Genomic DNA, 20,250 nt, shown 5'->3' on the forward strand with positions numbered 1-20,250 from the left:
AAAAGCTAACATATATAATGGTGAAATAATAAACAGTTTCCCCCTGAGGCCAGGAATAAAACAAAAGACAAAGGTGTACCGTTTCTATTTAGTGTTATTCTAGAGGTCCTCACCAGTTCAATATGGTAAGAAAAAAAATAAAAGGCTTAAAGATTGGGAAGGAAGAACTAAAAATATTTGTATTTGATGGTCATGATTGTGTGCATAAAAATTGCAAAAGAATGTTCAAACTGCCGGAATGAATAAGTGAGTAAAATGTGGTAAGGGTATAGATAAATGGTAAATATACAAATATCAACTGTATTTATATACTCTAGAACAGACAGCGATTGGCAAAGTAGCCTGTGGGCCAAATCCAGTCAGGCTCCTGTTTTTGTAAATACAGTTTTATTGAAATACAGCTATACCCATTTGTTTACATGTTATCCATCTATGGCTGCTTTTGCACTACAAAGGCAGTGTTGAGTAGTTGTGACTGAGATCATGTGGTCTGCAAAGCTTATAATATTTTATTTGCCATCTGGCCACTTGAAGAAAACGTTTGCTGACACCTGACCTACAATGGATTCTTGGGAAGTAAAATATAAAATGCAACACCACTTAAAATAACATCAATAAACATCAAATACCCAGCAATTAATATAGCAGAAGATATTTTAAAACTCCTACAACAGTGTTGCTGAATGGACAGGGTACTAATTTTACCTTCCTCCCCCAGGGGATATTTGGCAATGTATGGAGACATTTTTGGTTGTCACAACTGGTTTGTAATAGGCAGAGGCCAGGGATGCAAAGATAACCCTCTCACAACAAAGAATTATCTAGCTCAAAAAATCTTGCTCTACAGTGAAAAAAACAAAACTGCTGAGAGAAACTAAAGAAGATATAAATAAATGGAAAATTAATCCATGCTTGTGGATTGAAAGATTTAATATTTCTCAGATGATACTTTCCCCCAAATTGACTTAAAAATTCAGTATAATCCCAATCAAAATCCCATCAGACCTTTTTAAATAGAAATTGACATGCTGATTTTAAAATTTGTATGGAAATTCAAAGCCAAAGTAATTTTGAAAAGTAAAGATTGAGGTTTGTGCCACCCAATTTCAAGATTTACCAAGGGAACAGAATAGAGAATACAGAAATAGACTGACTCAAATACTGATTTACAAAAAGATGCCAGTGTAGTTCAACAGAAAGGGGAACATTGTTTTAACAAATGGTGTTGCAGCAGCTATATATCTATGTTGAAAAATAAACCTTGACCCCTGCCTTAAACCATATGTAAAGAATAATTTGAGACAGATTATTATTGACATAAGTCAGTAGCAGAATTGGGGCATGAGGAGGCAGTGTGGTGTGATCAGGAACTCAGAAGAGATGGCTAAACATTGAATGCATGATACAGGGTGCAAACAATAGAAGGTTAAGTCAGGTGAGAAAGCACAGAGCAGCGTAGAAATAGGAATATACATCATCAGAGTGGCTTAAGTCTTGGTCATTGTCCAGGAATACTAGAGATAATGGGATGGGTTCAGCTTCCCATAGAACTATTATTTCTGAGGATATTGTGGGAGGTTCTGTTAGGCCTCTTCTGAGCATGCTAGAGCTGCAGCCTGACTGGATTGCACCTCTAAGGGAGGTCCCAGTGGCTCCCATTGTCTGGGATACTGTGCTATGTTCTGGTGCCCCATTTTAACAGGAATATAAATAAATAGAATTCATTAAATTAGGAGGAATCCAGAAGAGGAAGAGGGGAATGTGTCTTTTTTTTTTTTTTTTTTTTGAGACAGAGTCTCACTCTGTTGCCCAGGCTAGAGTGAGTGCCGTGGCGTCAGCCTAGCTCACAGCAACCTCAAACTCCTGAGCTTAAGCGATCCTCCTGTCTCAGCCTCCCGAGTAGCTGGGACTACAGGCATGCACCACCATGCCCGGCTAATTTTTTCTATATATATTTTTAGCTGTCCATATAATTTCTTTCTATTCTTAGTAGAGATGGGGTCTTGCTCTTGCTCAGGCTGGTCTCGAACTCCTGAGCTCAAACGATCCGCCCACCTCGGCCTCCCAGAGTGCTAGGATTACAGGCGTGAGCCACCACGCCCGGCCGAATGTGTCTTAAAGACCATGTAAAATGAGCAATGGTAGAAGGATCTGGCGTTTCCTAGTCTGGAAACGAGCAGATTGTAAGGGGCATGATCATAATCTTTGTATGTTTTGAGAGAAGAGGGTAAACTGCTGTGGTTTAAACTGAAAAAAATAAGAAAAGTGATGAGAGAAAAGATAGGCAGATCAGGGGAGGATTATAAACTGAGGAGAGTAGTTTGAACTTTTATCTTGACCGTGGAAGCCATTGGCAGGCCTTAAGCTCTGTGGTAACATGATTGTATTTGTATTTTATGAAGAATTATTCTATAATCTTTAGATTGGATTTAGAAGTTAGGGAGGAGGGGCTGTTGAAATACAGAAAAAACCTACACGATGAAATAAGAAGAAAGAAAAGAGTACAGGATATCAAAGTGAATGATCTATAAGTATTATAGAAACTTACAGAATTGACATGACAACAGAGAATTGGGCCCTTTCTAGGGATTCTATTACTCACATTAGAACTTTTTGCAGCTGCTTTAGGCAGAATGCAGCCTCACAATCCCATCTTAAGGGAAAGCACTGAAACTAGATTTTGCCTTGGAAATGCTGAAAAGGCTTCTAGTAGACTTGGCCATTTGTATAGATACTTAGTATTAGAATAATTGAACTTTAATGTTGGTGTAGAATATACCATTTCTGCTACTTCTGTAGCTGATGTGGGTCGCTGTCCCATCTGCATAATTGCCTAGGACAGTACTGCATGTGGTATAAAAATTGTTTGCATGCAAGGATACTGGACTGGCTTTCTTCCCCCTATTATTGTCAATAGATTTCCCAGACTGTTGTTCAATATACTTTAATTAATTTCAAAGATGACTAATTTGTACAAATTGGGGGGGGGATAAGACAGTCATTATTGTCATTAAAATGCTATATTACATTGCAAAATTCAAAGATATAATTTTTTTTTAATTTTTTATCATTTAAAAAAATCTCAAGCTGGAAGTTCCTTGACATCCTTTGGAACAGAAACATCAAACAGTGGTACCTTACCCCAAAGTAGCGCAGTTGGTTCTGCCTTTACACAGGATACAAGAGCTCTAAAGACACAGTTATCTCAAGGTAAGCTGTTTTTTCCTTCCAGTATTTCCATTTTAAATTCCTATAGTGGTTTCTGTCTTTCTCTGAATATAAGAGCTCTTGTAGCTTGTAAATCACATGTATAATTTCTATTTGGTGTTTGTTTTCTTCCTAATTGCTATATTGCAATAAATATTTTATTGAATGACCCAGTATAGTCTAAATGAACTCCCACTATTTAGACTTTTTACAGTTCTTAGATCACGAAATTGAAATGTGGGCTTTCTCCACGCTTGACTTTTTTTTTTTAAAAGCAATTATTGAACTTGTATACAATACTTAAATATATCAAATCAGTCCCAGATTCACCATTGAAGATGAGCTATCCTAGATGAATTTTGAAATATCATTTAGGAAAAAAGAAACTATTTGTTATGCTTTTGTATCTTCCCTAATATCCTCACAGGATATAGAGCAGTAGTTCTCAGTGTGGACTACCCACAACTGAATCACCTGGAGTGCTTCTTAAAAATTCAGATCCTAACTGAGACCTACATCAGAATCCCTGGAGCCTAGGGATCTGCATTTAATAAGCTTCTTAAAGGATCCTGTTTCATTTTTTAAAATTCTGTTTTCCGCCAACTGGTGTCATAACCTAAAGTAGTCACAAGAGTCCATATCTGTTTTTATCCACTGCTAAAGTGAGTATTATTAGTTTATTGCATTATATGGATTTGTTTTGGATGTTTACTTTTTTAAATAGGTGATATAAAGTCATTTTAAAAAGATGCTGTAATCACAGGACAATATTTTAAAAAGCTATTGAGGGTAAAAAGCAAGCCAGTGTTAAACATAATCCTATCTAGTTCACTTAAGATATTTTGAGATAGTTGTTATTCATCCTGATTTAAAATCCTAATTTTTAAACATCCTAAGTTTGTTATAGATGAGTTAGAAATATAGTAAGCATAAGGAAGAAAATAAAAATACCCATAATCTCACTACCCCAAAATAACAGGTATTTACACTTTGGTGTGTATTTATTTGGCCTTTTTTCTACACTAATGTAAGTGCTTGTGTGTATGTTTGTTGGTTTGAGTTTTTTGGTTTTTGGTGGGTGTTTTGGTTTTGTTTTGTTTTGTTTTGTTTCTAAGTCTCAGACACCAGGTCTCCTTTTTGGTTTCTTTTTTTTTTTAAGAATTCATGACATCAGAAGTTGAAGAAACAAAAAAATAAAAAGAAAAAAATAGACAAACAATATAAAAAAATAAATATAAAAGAATTCTTTCTTAGGAAAGATACTTAATCTTTCTGAGTATCCATTTCCTAAACTATAATGTGAGGCTTTCCTGGTAAATTAACAGACCTACATATATAGTACCTTTAGCGTAGTGCCTAATGCATAGAGCTTGCCAACATCAGACTTAGTACTGAAGCACTGCTGGGCGCGGTGGCTCACGCCTTTAATCCTAGCACTCTGGAAGGCCAAGGCAGGAGGATCATTTGAGCTCAGGAGTTCGAGACCAGCCTCAGCAAGAGTGAGACCCCCATCTCCACTAAAAATAGAAAGAAATTATATGGACAACTAAAAATAGAAAAAATTAGCCGGGCATGGTGGCGCATGCCTGTAGTCTCAGCTACTCCGGAGGCTAAGGCAGGAAGACCCCCTGAGTCCAGGAGTTTGAGGTTGCTGTGAGCTAGGCTGATGCCACAGTACTCTAGCCCAGGTAACAGAGCGAGACTCTGTCTCAAAAAAAAGAATATTGAAACACCAGAAGAATTCTTATTAAAATCACAAATAAGGATGCCTGATCACTCAGCATTATTCTGGAATTTTTAGCTAAGTCAGAACATTTGAAAAAGGAGTAAGAGGAATATTAGAATTAGCATTGTTTGTCAATGCTGTAATTTTCTACTTGGAATTGAGAATTCACTGAAAAACCTAGAAGTCACAAGGGACTCAAGTCAGGCAGAGGTAAAATATTAATATAAAGTAAATATATAAAAATCAATAATTGTCCTAAAACCTAATCCATTGATTATATAATGGGGATAAAAGAAGATGTTCACGATAATGCAAAAAAGAAATTGTGTACAAAGTATGTAATAAGAAATATGACCAACTTCTGTGATGAAAAATGCTTAATGTAACAGAGGGACATAAAGAAAGTCACATATAATGGGGAGAAACACACTTTGTTCCTAGATAAAAGAGTCAGTATTGAGAAGACTATTTCTCCTATTAATTTATTGCACCTTTAGTCAATGCAAATGGAATAATAGGAGAACTTAATAAAACAGAAAGATTATCCTAAAAATAAATATGGAAGTATAGCTGGACATACATGAAAAATAAAATTAATGGGCTTACCTACTTAATAATAAAATGTACATAAAATAAAGTGGTACAGGAATAAATTTAGAGATGGATAGAACAAAATAGAAGTCAGAAACATCCAAGTATAAATAAGAATTTAGTAGAGGTAAAGGTTTTATTTTTAATTAGAGAAAGGCTCACTATCCTAATAAATAATATTAGGACAGACAACTGTCTGATCATTTAGAAAAAATAACTCTAGGCCGGGCGCGGTGGCTCACGCCTGTAATCCTAGCACTCTGGGAGGCTGAGGCAGGAGTATCGCTCGAGGTCAGGAGTTCGAGACCAGCCTGAGCAAGAGCAAGATCCCGTCTCTACTAAAAAATAGAAAGAAATTATCTGGACAACTAAAAATATATAGAAAAATTAGCCGGGTATGGTGGCGAACGCCTGTGGTCCCAGCTACTCGGGAGGCTGAAGCAGTAGGATTGCTTGAGCCCAGGAGTTTGAGGTTGCTGTGAGCTAGGCTGACCCCACGGCACTCTAGCCAGGGCAAAGGAGTGAGACTCTGCCTCCAAAAAAAAAAAGGAAAAAAGAACTCTAGATTTCTTACCCCATATTGAACACGAAAAAAAATTTTTTTTAAATAGATTAAAATTGTTCAGATTTTTAAAGTATATATTGAAAGTTAGAGGTATATTTACGTAAATTAAGCTATGGCAGAAAAGGCCTGTGAGTTTGCATTTAAATTTCACCAATTAAAATTTCTAAATTTCACAAAATTAAGAATACTTGGAATTCTTACTACAATAGTAACATGAAGATAGCTCAAGGTAGTGTGTTTTTATTATGCTGAAATAGCTTCTGGGTTTATTCCTAATATGTCCAGTATCACCTGTATTGCCCTATTTATAGCAAAATTGACATCATGATTAGTAGACTTTAATAGTAAAAAGGCTTTTTAAGTACACAATAAATGAGTTTGTTACTTGCTCTGATTGCCCTCTCACTTCTTTGTTCTTCTGTAATACTTGTGATTATAGGATCTTTTCTCAAACAAAAGCCTTGATAAAGTAGTTTTACAAACTTGTAAGATCATTTAAGGTAGGACTATAAAATTAACTAAACCAACAGGCTTTTCAAAAAACTTGACACGTGTTTTATAAGTGATTATAAAATGTTTTCTCATAGGCCAAAACTTATATAAACCACCATGATTTCCCAGTATAATCATTGGAAAAAGTGTGCTGTTTCTATTAATAGTAACTTGCTTTTTTTTTTTTTTTTGAGACAGAGTCTCACTCTGTTGCCCAGGCTAGAGTGAGTGCCGTGGCATCAGCCTAGCTCACAGCAACCTCAAACTCCTGGGCTCAAGCAATCCTCCTGCCTCAGTCTTCCAAGTAGCTGGGACTACAGGCATGCGCCACCATGCCCAGCTAATTTTTTCTATATATATTTTTAGCTGTCCATATAATTTCTTTCTATTTTTAGTAGAGACGGGGTCTCGCTCTTGCTCAGGCTGGTCTCGAACTCCTGACCTCGAGCGATACTCCTGCCTCAGCCTCCCAGAGTGCTAGGATTACAGGCGTGAGCCACCGCGCCTGGCTGTAACTTGATTTTTAAATGGTTTAATGGTAACATTATTTTGGCTAAAGTAACTTTGTCATTAGTACCTGAAATGGTATTACACATTTGTAATTGCATATTTAAATAATCATAAACTTGGGAGTATTATTAATAAATTGTCCCTGAAGCATCTGGGTGCACAACAATCAGTTGTCAGCACTCACCAGTTCACCAATTGTTTGGAGCCTGTGCACAGACAGATGGTAACACTTGCAGCATATTTGGAGATATTTTTGGACAAAATGAGCATAATTTTTAAGCAGAACATTATATTTTGTTACAATATCATGGGATATGAGAGCTCCCTGAGCAGAGATTTGCAGCAAAACATTATAGGGACAAAAATCACGAGAGCACCCAATCTTATATTCTTCAGTTCATATTCTGACCAGCCTTTGACCTCATAAAAAGAAAACTAGGATTTGTAAGTACAAACCCCATATTAAGCCAAAACTTGCCAAGAAATCTTTCAAAAGTCAAGGAATGAGTCTGGCTACTGTGTAAATTATCTGAAGGGTTTATTTGTTGCTGGCCTTTTAAATTTTATGTTTACTTATGCAAACCCCTAAGGTATAAAAGAACTTCAGCTACCTTACTTTCTAGTTCTGTACTTTCTTATAATATAAATTTAATATAGATAATACCTGTAGATATAAGGGTATCATTTTAGTCATCTACGAAAAGTACTGTTAATTAAAAAGTTAAAACAAGTCAACATAATCTTGTGGTTATTGTGGAAATAACCTACATCTGAGCTGCCTACTATATAATCCTTGATAATATTCCTAGAGAATCTCATACCAAGCAGCAATTTTTGAAAAACTTAAACTTTATTCCACTAGGTAGAAATACAGATAAAGTTGTGAGGATGGGCTTTTTTGTTTGGGGTTTTGTTTTGGTTTTGGTCTTTCAATTTTTTTTAGTAACCTAGTGACCAGCCCACTAAGGATAACCAGTTTTAAACTCTGGTCTAATAAGTAGATTGATTCAAATTTGTGCTTTGTGCTAAGGATTTGAATTGGTAGAAATAACTCTAGACTTTTTTTTTTTAAGGATCTAGATTATTTTGAAATCCCCAATAGGGTAGTTCCTTACCTTTTGGTTACATTTTAGGTCGTTCAAGCCCTCAGTTAGACCCTTTGAGAAAAAGCCCAACCATGGAACAAGCAGTACAGACCGCCTCAGCCCACTTACCTGCTCCAGCACCTGTTGGGAGAAGGAGCCCTGTATCAACCAGGCCTTTGCCATCTACCAGCCAAAAAGCAGTAGAGAATCAAGAGCACAGGCGAGGTAGAACTTTAGCTTTTTACTGTTTCTCGATTGACTGATAAACATTTTCTGCTCACCTTATTTTCATTGAAAGGATTTACTTCATGTGAATGATCCTAGAAGGTTTAAACTAAACGTGATAGAATGTTCAGTCTTTCAGATTTGACTTGAAGTGGTTGGGGGAGGTTAATAGTTTTTTGGTCATTGCACAGGTTTTGGTTTCGGTTGTTCTTTCCCATTTCTGACTTTACAGAAGTTTTTGATTATGTGTCCTGAGTTGATTTGTCCTTTTGCATGTATTCTTCTATAGCAGAAGTACACAAAGTTTCAAGGCCAGAAAATGAGCAACTCAGAAATGATAGCAAGAGACAAGTCGGTAAGTTCCTGAATCTGAAAGTCATATCCTGTGCTTCTCATTAGGGAGAACATTTTAAATACATGATACATAATTACTATAAAAAATGAAAGGGAGGGGTTGGTAATTATAAATGATGAACAAAAGAGTGTCATTGTGCTGTCAGAATAGTTCTTTATCTTGGTTATGGTGGTGATTATGTGAATCTGTGTATGTGGTAAGATAGATAAGAGCTCATGATAAGATGTAAGATGTCATAGATAAAGACACAAAGACATACCAAAAATGACTGCACGTGAGCCAGGTACAGTGGCTCATGCCTGTAATCCCAGCAACTAGGGAGGCCAAGATGGGAGGATCACTTAAGGCCAGAAGTTGAAAACCAGACTGTGGAACATAACATAGCAAGACCCCGTCTATAAAAAAATTTTTTTAAAGATTAGCCAAGCATGGTGGCACCTATACTCCCCACTATTCAGGAGGCTGAGGCAGCAGGATCCCTTGAGACCAGGAGTTCAAGGCTGCAGTGAGCTATGACTGCATCACTTCACTCAACCTGGGAGACAGAGATACTGTGTCTTTAAAAAAAAAAAAAACAAAACAGGCTGGGCATGGTGGCTCATGCTTATAATCCTAGCACTCTGGGAGGCCAAGGCGGGAGGATTGCTTGAGCTTAGGGGTTCAAGACCAGCCTGAGCAAGAGCGAAACCCCGTCTCTATTAAAAATAGAAAGAAATTAGCCAAACAACTAAAAATAGAAAAAATTAGCTGGGCATGGTGGCACATGCCTGTAGTCCCAGCTACTTGGGAGGCTGAGGCAGGAGGATTGCTTGAGCCCAGGAATTTCAGGTTGCTGTTAGCTAGGCTGAAGCCATAGCACTCTAGCCCTGGCAACAGAGTGAGACTCTGTCTCAAAAAAACCAAAAAAGTACATGCAAAAACTGGTGACATATGAATAAGTTTAGTTGAGTTAATTATATTGTGCCGGTGTCAATTTCTTATTTTTAAGAATGTCCAATATTAATAGTTATTTATATAAGATGTTACCATTGGAATTTAGAAGCTTGCACAGAAGGCACAAAAGACAATTGGGTACTATTTTTTCAATTTCTTATGTCTATCAGTATTTTAAAATAAAAGGTTTTTAAAAATATCACTTTTCTAGAAAAAAATCTTTTAATACATTCTTGAATGTTACATGCTAGTAGGATTTGATTTGTGCATTTACATTTAGATTATTCTGTGGCTTCCTCTTTTGCGTTTTTTGGTTTTGTGTCATTTTCATGTTAACATTATAAAATTGGTTATTTTCATTGTTTTCTATGCTTTTGGGAATGGAATTATCTATGCAAGTTTTAAAATTTCCTCATTAAAATTATTTAAATCCACAGCCTTTCTTGTTTTCTTTTTTCTTTTTTTTTGAGACAGAGTCTCACTCTGTTGCCCAGGCTACAGTGCCGTGGCGTCAGCCTAGCTCACAGCAACCTCAAACTCCTGGGCTCAAGCGATCCTCCTGCCTCAGCCTCCCGAGTAGCTGGGACTACAAGCATGCACCACCATGCCTGGCTAATTTTTATATTTATATATATATATATATGTGTGTGTGTGTGTATATATATATATACATATATATATATTTTTTTTAGATGTCCACATAATTTCTTTCTATTTTTAGTAGAGACAGGGTCTTGCTGTTACTCAGGCTGGTCTCAAACTCCTCAGCTCAAACAATCCGCCCGCCTCTGCCTCCCAGAGTGCTAGGATTATAGGCGTGAGCCACTGCGCCTGGCCCAGAGCCTTTCTTTGAAGCAATTATTTAAGAACTTTAACTTTCTTTTGTGATTATTGATTTAATAAGCTTTTACATTTTCTGTTTTGTAATCTATAACACTTATCCCCAAATCATCCATTTTATTAATATATTCAAATTTATTAATGGAGAATAAATTATAATTTAAAACTTCTAAATTTAAAAAGTAAAGGCAATGCATAATCACTTTATTTAGGCAATGATTGGAAAGTCATCTTTAACTTAATTTTAGAAACCCAGGCATATATTTAATTTTTTATTTTTCATTTTATTTTGGTTTTTTTGTTGTTGTTGCTGTTGTTTTAGGACAGAGTCTTGCTCTGTCATCTTGGCTAGAGTGCAGTGATGTCATCATAGCTACTGCAACCTCAAACTCCTGGACTGAAGTGATCCTCCTGCCTCAGCTTCCCAAGTAGCTGGGACTGCAGGCACATGCCACCAATGTCCAGCTAATTTTTCTATTGTTTTGTAAAGACACACTCTTGCTTTTGCTCAGGCTGGTCTCAAACTCCTGACCTCAGGCAATCCTCCTGCCTCTGCCTCCCAGAGTGCTAGGATTACAGGTGTGAGCCACCATGCCCAGCCTTCAGTGCATGAACACTTTTATTTCTCTTGTGTGTTTTTGTATGTGCTGCATGCCATGGACCAGTTTTTAGTTGGACTTCTTATATTTTACTTTTTTTTTTTTCATTTTGAAAAAGAGAACTCCCATCCCAAAATAAAATAATTGCCATACTCTTGTCATTTAAAAATTAGAATAATAAAAAAAGTATCTTTTATTGCCATTCAAAACTCACCCCAAGAGGTTAATGAACAGAATAGCGAATATTCCTTCAGATTTTTTTCTTAGATTTTATAGATATAGACATCTATACTCAAAACATTTTTTTTTTTTTTTGAAGATGAAAAATCATGCTGTGCTTTCTGGCTTGTGGCTGAGGCATTTTTAACATATTAACTGCCATGCGAGTAGTATTTAACTTATGCTAGTTTTGTAACTCACACGTCTCTTTACCATGAGCTGCATGAACTATTTTCAAAATGTATATAACGCATGCATGGAAAACAATAAAAAAATAACAGATTTTTCATTAAATTAGAAAGGATTATTTTGTTTTTGAAGTTTTTATTCTATTTTTGTAATAAAACCCTGGGCCCCATGGGAAAAAAAATTTTTTTTCTAGCGTGGCAGTCAGTGTGTTAATGGTAAAGTTTTAAACATCCTGCTTATCTAGATTTAAGTGTCTGGATATGCTGCCGTGGGGTTTTGTGGTTTGTTTTCTCAAACCCAGGCAGTTTGCCAAACCTCAGCAAACAATGAACACAAACCTGTCTGTTACCCTGCTGTCACTTCTGATCTTTGTCAATATGTTTAAACATTTCACATAATTATAATCATTAAACTCATACTATGTTGTCCTCTGCATTCAGTTAACTCACATCAAATACTATTCCTCTGTTGTTTTTTTCTTAGCCATTCCTCTTGTGTTGGTATTTGGGTTCCCAAGTTTTCACTATAAATTATGGTACTTTGTATTGCTTTATTATTATATCTTGTATCATTGACTAAAATCCTGTTGTTGAGTTATATTACAGAGAGATACATTGATACAGGAAGGCTTGAATGATGTAGTGCAATGTAAACGGAGACAGTGAAGGTGAACTAGGAAGTGTTTATAGAGTCAGTGAGGACTTCTTGTCTGTTGTTTAATCTGTGATGTGGAAATAACACCTCCTCTCTTGCAATTTGTGATTAGTCTTCATTTGTTTCTCTTAACTATAAATACATAAAGGGCTTTCTAAATTTTTTTTTTTACTCCCCATCCACTAGCTTTCTAAATTTTCAGAACTCACTATGTATCTGGCACTTTATAGGTATTAGCAATGAGGAGATATAGCAATAATGACAGCAGTAAGGAAAACAGAGCCCCTACCCTCAAGGAACATGCATCAGTTTAATGCAGAAGTCTCCAAACTTGTTTGATTGTATACTATGAGTGTGGGCCCATAAATATAAATGTTTATAAATTTTGTGTGCTATTCTCACTCCATGTATTAAATGTTAGTAAAACTTAATTTTTTATTCTATATAAAAAAGACAAATATAATAATGTATATGGAGACTTTATAAGCATTTCTATTGTTACCATTTAATACAAAGACCACAATAACAATTTCTGTTGTAAACTAGCTATTACATATTGAATGTCCTTTGTATATATTCTTTATTTATTTATTTATTTTTTGTATATATTCTTTATTAACATAGCTCCAGGTGCTCCTTCAGCTCCAAGAAGAGGGCGTGGTGGTCATCGAGGTGGCAGGGGAAGATTTGGTATTCGGCGAGATGGTCCAATGAAATTTGAGAAAGACTTTGACTTTGAAAGTGCAAATGCACAATTTAACAAGGAGGAGATAGACAGAGAGTTTCATAGTAAACTTAAATTAAAAGGTAAGCTTTGATTTTTCTACTCAGAAAATAATTTCTTATTTGATCTGTGAATTATGGGTATTTTTCAAATTGGTTGTCTAATTTTATTTAGTACAAGTGTTGACCTTTATAGTATGTGCTTGGTTTTCCTTAGAAGATAAACTTGAGAAACAAGAGAAGCCCGTAAATGGAGAAGATAAAGGAGACTCGGGAGTCGACACCCAGAACAGTGAAGGAAATGCTGATGAAGAGGATCCGCTCGGACCTAATTGCTACTATGACAAAACCAAATCCTTCTTTGATAATATTTCTTGTGATGATAATAGGTATAGTCGTTTAAGCTATTCTTTTGCTTTTATGATACTGAAGTATAAAATTGTTTCATATAAATTCACAAGATTAATGCTTAAAAATATCTGATGACCACAACTGATTTTATTTTCCTAAAAGAAAATTTTATATTCTGAAGTTTTAAATTATATTATTCCTTCAAAAGAAGAAATAACCATATACTTTTGTTTAGAGATGTATTCACATTTGAATATTAGTAATTAAAACAGAAGCATTCATGTATAGTATAGCTAAGACCATTTCCTTTACCCCTCTACATTGTCGTTCAAGTGAAGCCAGGGCCAGCGTGCTAATATTGCTTTGAAGTTTGATGATACAATATAACTCTGCCACATTGTAGTAAATGTGGGTCCAGAAATTGGCAGATTATTGTGAGGTTAATTAAAGAACCCAATGTAACAAGCTGAGTTCTAGAGGTTCTGCTGCCCTATCCAAATTCTTTGTCCCGGCTGCAGTTTGGTGCCACCTGGTGGCAGTTGTTTGCTTCAGTTTAAACATGGGGATGAGTCTGAGTCCTGTGATTATCTAGGCTGGATGCCAGCAGCAACAATTCACACACCTGTTGGGTTCATCGGTGTCGGATCCAGAGAATGGGCCAGTAGCATACTGGTGACCCAGGGGTCCACCCTCCGTGTCTTAGCTTCCCCAGACAAGTTTCCCTGTCTTGCTTTGCCCTCTTTTCCACTGGGGCTAAGTGGAAGGTGGAGTCAGTTGCCAGTCTCATTATATCTGAATTTCCATTGTATTGGGCCGTTATCATGTTTCTTTGTTTTATCAGCTGTATTTGCAAGAAACTAATAGAAATATATTGAACTCGTGTGCCATGGCCATCTTGTGATAACTTAGATAAGATGCTTATTTTTAATTGCATTTAGGGATTACCTACCTATTTGGCAATAGTGCTATATACTTTTGCCAAGAAATGTTCTTTTAAACCTGATATGCTGAAGATCATTTGCTTTTATAATAGAGAACGAAGACCAACTTGGGCTGAAGAAAGAAGATTAAATGCTGAAACATTTGGAATCCCACTTCGTCCAAACCGTGGCCGTGGCGGGTACAGAGGCAGAGGAGGTCTTGGTTTCCGTGGTGGCAGAGGGCGTGGCAGTGGCAGAGGTGGTACCTTCACCACCCCTCGAGGATTTCGTGGTGGATTCAGAGGAGGTCGAGGGGGCAGGGAGTTTGCAGATTTTGAATATAGGGTAAGTATTATATACTTTGGGGTTGGTGTGCTGTTTTGTGAGACTCAAAACATTTTTACTTTATTTTCAGTGACAAATCTATTGATTTGTCAGCAAATGAGGAGGATGGAGACTCCTGTCTAAAATGTCACTGTCCTAATATTAATATTTCTATACAGAGTATTTAAAGAGAGGTTTTTGGCTTTAGGTAATTGTTGTTCAGCTACAGTTGATGATTTTGATAATCTCATCTCTGTTGAAGACAATCCCCTGACCTCCGCCCAGGACAGTTTTTGTTGAGCCATCTCTTGTAGCACAGAGAACAAAGGACATTCCCCTGTCTCTCCCAAACACTGTCCTGAGGCAGGGATGTAGCTTTTAGAAAAAGAGTGAGGTTTTAAAGAGACAGAAAACATTTTTGTCTTTTTTTTTTTTTAAGGCCAGTTCCTCTGTAACATAAGTGCACAGAATATATATACTTTACTTCGTGATAGTTTTTCAGATATATGAAAAAACGGCTGTCATGTTTTCTGTGTATGACTGGACTGTTATTTCCCTTTCTCTGAACACTCATTAACAAACCTGTGTAAGTACCCGCTGTGTGCATGCTACATGCACTTAGTAATACAAACTTTTGTTGAAGCCATGTCACCTTGTTCAGTCATTTTGAGCCTTTTATTAAAACTCCTATCACATATGTTGCAGAATTCAAACTACATTGTAGCAGTTATCTGCATGAGTTTCTGTTGACACTGTGTATCTTGACAGATAGTCCAGCCTCTACTTGGATGGTTTCAAGAAATCATAGACTCAAAGGACCCTCAGGCATTGCCCTGATGATTAGAAGGGTCTAATGTTACACTGTACCGCCTGCTCTTCTTACTGTGTGAGGGTCCCATTCGATACATTCAGCCCCATTTCTCATTATCCTTTTAACTTGTCTGATTCAAGCAAGCTGACTTATGGTCATCCTGTATACACACTGTGCTGGATTCTGACTCTAACCTCATTTTACCAAATGTATAGAATTCTCCACGTATGCCGGACACTATGCTGGACATTGGTGGTGACAAACAGATGCAGTCCCGGCCTTTCTGGTGTTCACATTCCAGTGGGGAGACAGACATAGCTAAAAGTCAGGTGTCCCCTTTCACTTACCCTTCACAGTCTTGCCCAAGGTTTGCTCTTCTTCCTACACTGATTTCCTCTTTTCTGACCTCCTGTGGTATCTGCTTTGTTTGGCACACATTTTAACTGTGTGTTCCTGTGTCGTGTATTTTGTTTTTTTCTGCATCACCAGCTAGATGAGAACCTCTTGGCATTAGTGAATATGTATTCTACTTTTCTTTAACCAAAACACCTAACTCAACATAAAGCCATAGTGGGCTTGAAATAATTGCTTATGTTGATTAGGAATTTGGGGCTTCCGCCTTCAGAGAGGCCACAGGTCCATCAGCCTGGCTGGCCCTTGAATGTCCATTCCAGACTGAATGACCCTTTCATCTGCCCCTGGAGCCCTGACCTCTGCACCCTACACCTTCTAAATCATATCTCCTGGCACCTTTAAAAGGTTGGAAATAATGGGTGATCACTGTTACATGAAGGCAATTTACCTTTGAGAATTAAACTCCTTCCTGAAATAATATCTAATACTTCTTCCTATAGATGGATGTCAGTGACATTCTCAGCAGCCTTCATGAAATGAGTTAGGCTTTGTTCTTTGTGCTATATTGGCTTGAATTGTTACAGTTTTGGGGTGAGCTTAAGCAAACTTGATTGTTTAATGAAAACAAGGGTAAAGATAGGATCGTAGATTTTCAGAATCCGTACAAGAATCAGCCAAACTAGAACCTCTCTCTTACCCTATACCCATTAGTTACCCATTATATAATATATACCCAATAGATAAGGAACCCAAGAGGTTAATTCTCTTGATCTAGGTACAAACTAATAAAGCCAAAACTTACTCTAGTGACTTCTGGCCTGATTTTCATTAAGATTAATGTTAGAAACATTATAGTAAGTTAGGTTCTGTGGTACTTTTCCCTCCCCCTTTTTTAGAGGGAGAGATCAGGACTGGGATACTAAGAGTGTAGCCAGTTCCTATTTTATATACTATGGTGAGCACCAAGAAGAGTGTGGGAGCTGGCTACACTCTTTTAGGTGGGTGATACAGGTTGCTTTGCATTGGAATCTCTTTCTTCTGGGAGGGTCCAGAGACAATGAGGTGTCTGAAATGATTGTGTGGGATACTCGGCATGACACTGTCTCCCCCTCTTCTCCCTTTTATTTCTCCTCTTTCTTCCCCCACCTCCCTTTATTTTCTCTATCTCTTTTTTTTTTTTTACCTTTCAGAAAACCACAGCTTTTGGACCCTAAAAGGTCTGGATTGATCGTACTGCTTTCTGAAAGGTAAAAAAAAAAAAAAAAAAAGTAAATAAATTGGGAGATGTGAAGGTTGGCTTTGGTGGGCAGGGGGTTCATCTTTTAGCTTATTTCTTTCTGTATCAACTTATACCAGGCCATATGTACTTCAATTTAATAACACTGTGCAGATGGTTGGGTGCTGTATACACATGAAGTTCTAAGTCTCACATAGGAAATGTGTGTTTCTAACAGTTGGGGTGAGAATCAGCAGTAAAAATCAGGTGTATGGTAGCGTCTGGTCCAAAGGAAGATAAAAGCTCCTGCCTCTGACACTGAGTACAGGTCTTTGGTTTAGGGTTAGTCTCACTGGGAGGCTTCTGGAGTTTTTTATTGCGTTCTCACTGGTTACCTTTCAAAATTTGCCCAGTCAGCTTACTGTTTTCTAGAACTTACTTCAGATTTAAAAATTATCCATTTAAAATGTATTTCTAAGTCATTACTTTCTCTTGGCATGAAATCTTGGAGAGAAATGTTATTGTACTGTCTGGGTATTTTATTTCTTTCTTTTTTTTTTTTTTTTTTGAGACAGAGTCTCACTCTGTTGCCCAGGCTAGAGTGAGTGCCGTGGCGTTAGCCTAGCTCACAGCAACCTCAAACTCCTGAGCTCAAGCGATCCTCCTGTCTCAGCCTCCCGAGTAGCTGGGATTACAGGCATGCGCCACCATGCCCGGCTAATTTTTTCTATATATATTTTTAGCTGTCTATATAATTTCCTTTCTATTTTTAGTAGAGATGGGGGGTCTCGCTCTTGCTCAGGCTGGTCTCGAACTCCTGAGCTCAAACGATCCGCCCACCTCGGCCTCCCAGAGTGCCAGGATTACAGGCGTGAGCCACCGCGCCCGGCCTGGGTATTTTATTTCTTAGTAAAGACATTGAAGACTTAAGGATTTGATGAAGCTTGTTTCACAGTGTGTTGTTAATTGTACTTGATGAGTTTGACTACTGAATTCCAGGTTTAATTAAGTTCTCTCTCTGTTTTTGAAAGTTATTAGGAGGGCACCCAAAGCTAATGGGGTACACCTGTATCTTAGAGTGGCCTTGTTGCCAGGCCCAGGCCCAGGCCCATTACACTGCTCTACCCTCTGCCGACTGGAGAATGCAGTAAACAAATACTGACCACCTACTGGGGGTAGAAATTTTAAAAAGTATTACTTGGAAATCAGTGAAACATATTTTTATGTGAAAGTAAAAGAAGGGTATATTTAAAGGTAATTTAAAATAAACTTAAGCAAAGTAAAAAATAGTTATTAATAATTTGGAACATAAGCTAATTTTTTTTTTCCTTTTTAGAAAGACAACAAAGTTGCTGCATAGTCTACAAACAAGTCTTTGAAAATAGGTGAATTTCTAGCTCTTCATGGTCCTGACATTGGCTTCAGTCTTTGCAAAGAATGAAGAAGTGGATTCGCTGTGTATCTTTCACCAGCACTGGGTTCTGTTCGTTTGTTTTTCTGCTTAATTTCAAAGATAAAATGCAGTTACTTTTGGGGGGAGGAACGCTCGTCTTTAAAAATGAGCATTAAATATGTTTGGAATAGCAAAAGGTTAAGTAATTTCTTTTGTATAGTTAAACTAAAGCAGTACTTCAATGGGACTTTCGAGTATTTTTTCATCACTGAAAGGATTTTTTTTATCACTAAATTGTATTTGGCAATTATTGCAAGTTACCTGCAGATAGGGCCGTGATACTGTGTTTTGAGCCACAGAAGGTTGTGTGTGTGCGCGCGTGTGTTTCTATATCTTTCTTCTTTCTTTTTGGAAATCCTGTAATATGAGGTAGCTTATTTCGTCAATTAATTAGGGTGCTGGATGGTAGAGAATTTTGTCAGTCAACTATGTACACACAGTAAATACTGTTTCTTAGGCAAAGGTAACTTTTTTATATAGTTGTAAAATTCCATTATATTCCATTGCCAAAGAAACATTAAGAACTTTGTATAGCTGTATAAAAAGCAACTAATTTTTTAAAGAATAAACATTTTAAAGTCGGCAAACATACTGTGTCCTTGCAGAAGTTGATGTGCTGAGGAACAGAGTTATGGGTGGGTCTTTTTTCCTTTGCTTTCCAGGCTTAAGATTTTTTTTTTTTTTTAATTTTTGGAACATAAATGAAGATTTGATACATTCTTCCATTATCTAAAAAGGATAAATTATTCATGCTTATTGTAAGAACTTCATTTTGTAGCAAGTGGCTTATCACAGGATTTGTCCAAATAATAAATATTTTCAGTATACAAATGTAAATAATCATAGATAAGAGTGTAATTAGTTGTATTTTCAAATAAGTTACCCGCCTCCCCTTTTTTAGTACATTAAAACTAGGCATCAATTAACTGTTCTTCCCATCATGCCTGGAATTTTGTCACAATACCTTGATTCATTCCGTCATATTTCAAGAGGATTCAGAGTGTTTGAAATTATTTTGGCAACCTGTAACACATAACACTGGTCCTTGGGCCTGTGACCCTCAATGACTCAGTATAGAGTTCATTGGTAATTATAAATTACTAGTAAATCTTTTTGATATTTTCAGCTATAGTAGAAAAAATCTGGCCACTCTTGTTTTTATGAAGGCCATGGAATAAAGAGATCCAAAGATTTAAATATTTTTATCTATTTTGATTTTTGTTAACTTTCTCCTTAAAACATTAAGTAGTGATAAAGATGTGGAAAACTGCACTGTAGGAGAATTGGAATATTTAAAGGTGGTTGATATTTTTAATTTTAATTTTATATCTTTTGTATAGCTCTACAAGGAAATGTTTTGTAATTTGGTTTCATTATTAAGATCCAGTACTTGGCAGCCATAGTTTAGCTAATATTGTTTAGTACTGTTTGCTTGCATGTTAACAACAAAACCTTTTGGAGGACCCACAAATCATGATACTGAACACATTTCTGAGGCATTCTGAGCATCAGAGCAAGTGCCATGGCAATACTTGTGCAGACTGCTTGAGATGTCCCAGGCCGATTTCAAGAAGAAAAACTGTAAATACTAGTTCTACATGCTCTGAAGTATGAGTTCATGCGTTCTCCCAGCCCTATGGGTCACTGGCTGGGGCGTTTGGTGCCCCAGTAACCGGCAGCATGGCATACCTGCAGTGCACCTTACAATATTAAAGCAAGGTTTTTATTCTACAACAGAATAAAACTGTTCAATAAAAAATGTTCGTCAAAGTTCTTTCTCTGTAAACAATAATGTTCTCTTCTAGTAGAAACATAACAAGGCCAGGTGTAGCGCCTCCAGCCTGTAGTCCCAGCTACTCGGGAGGCTGAGGTGGGAGGATCACCCGAGGCCAGGAGTCCAAGACCAGC

At 36.9% G+C, this 20,250-nt stretch overlaps 1 protein-coding gene across 17 annotated transcripts in view; it reads left to right on the plus strand.

Moving 5' to 3' along the window:
* The window catches only part of LSM14A (LSM14A mRNA processing body assembly factor), a 44,900-nt gene extending 24,799 nt beyond the window's left edge, over positions 1-20,101 (plus strand). For 2 of the 17 annotated variants that reach the window (XM_069457993.1, XM_069457999.1), the window contains exons 4-11: positions 3,088-3,210; positions 8,225-8,401; positions 8,691-8,756; positions 12,815-12,997; positions 13,131-13,302; positions 14,298-14,529; positions 16,864-16,920; positions 18,226-20,101. In XM_069457993.1, the coding sequence (XP_069314094.1) occupies positions 3,088-3,210; positions 8,225-8,401; positions 8,691-8,756; positions 12,815-12,997; positions 13,131-13,302; positions 14,298-14,529; positions 16,864-16,887 (977 nt within the window). In that variant the 3' untranslated portion in view covers positions 16,888-16,920; positions 18,226-20,101. Of the gene's footprint in view, positions 1-3,087; positions 3,211-8,224; positions 8,402-8,690; positions 8,757-12,814; positions 12,998-13,130; positions 13,303-14,277; positions 14,530-16,863; positions 16,921-18,225 lie in introns of all 17 variants that reach the window. The other 15 variants (XM_069457997.1, XM_069457984.1, XR_011231405.1 and 12 more) reach the window with 14 other exon arrangements.
* Positions 20,102-20,250: the final 149 nt, after the last annotated feature.

The sequence above is a fragment of the Eulemur rufifrons genome, chromosome 24 (assembly GCF_041146395.1).
Source record: "Eulemur rufifrons isolate Redbay chromosome 24, OSU_ERuf_1, whole genome shotgun sequence".
Lineage (NCBI taxonomy): Eukaryota > Metazoa > Chordata > Mammalia > Primates > Lemuridae > Eulemur > Eulemur rufifrons.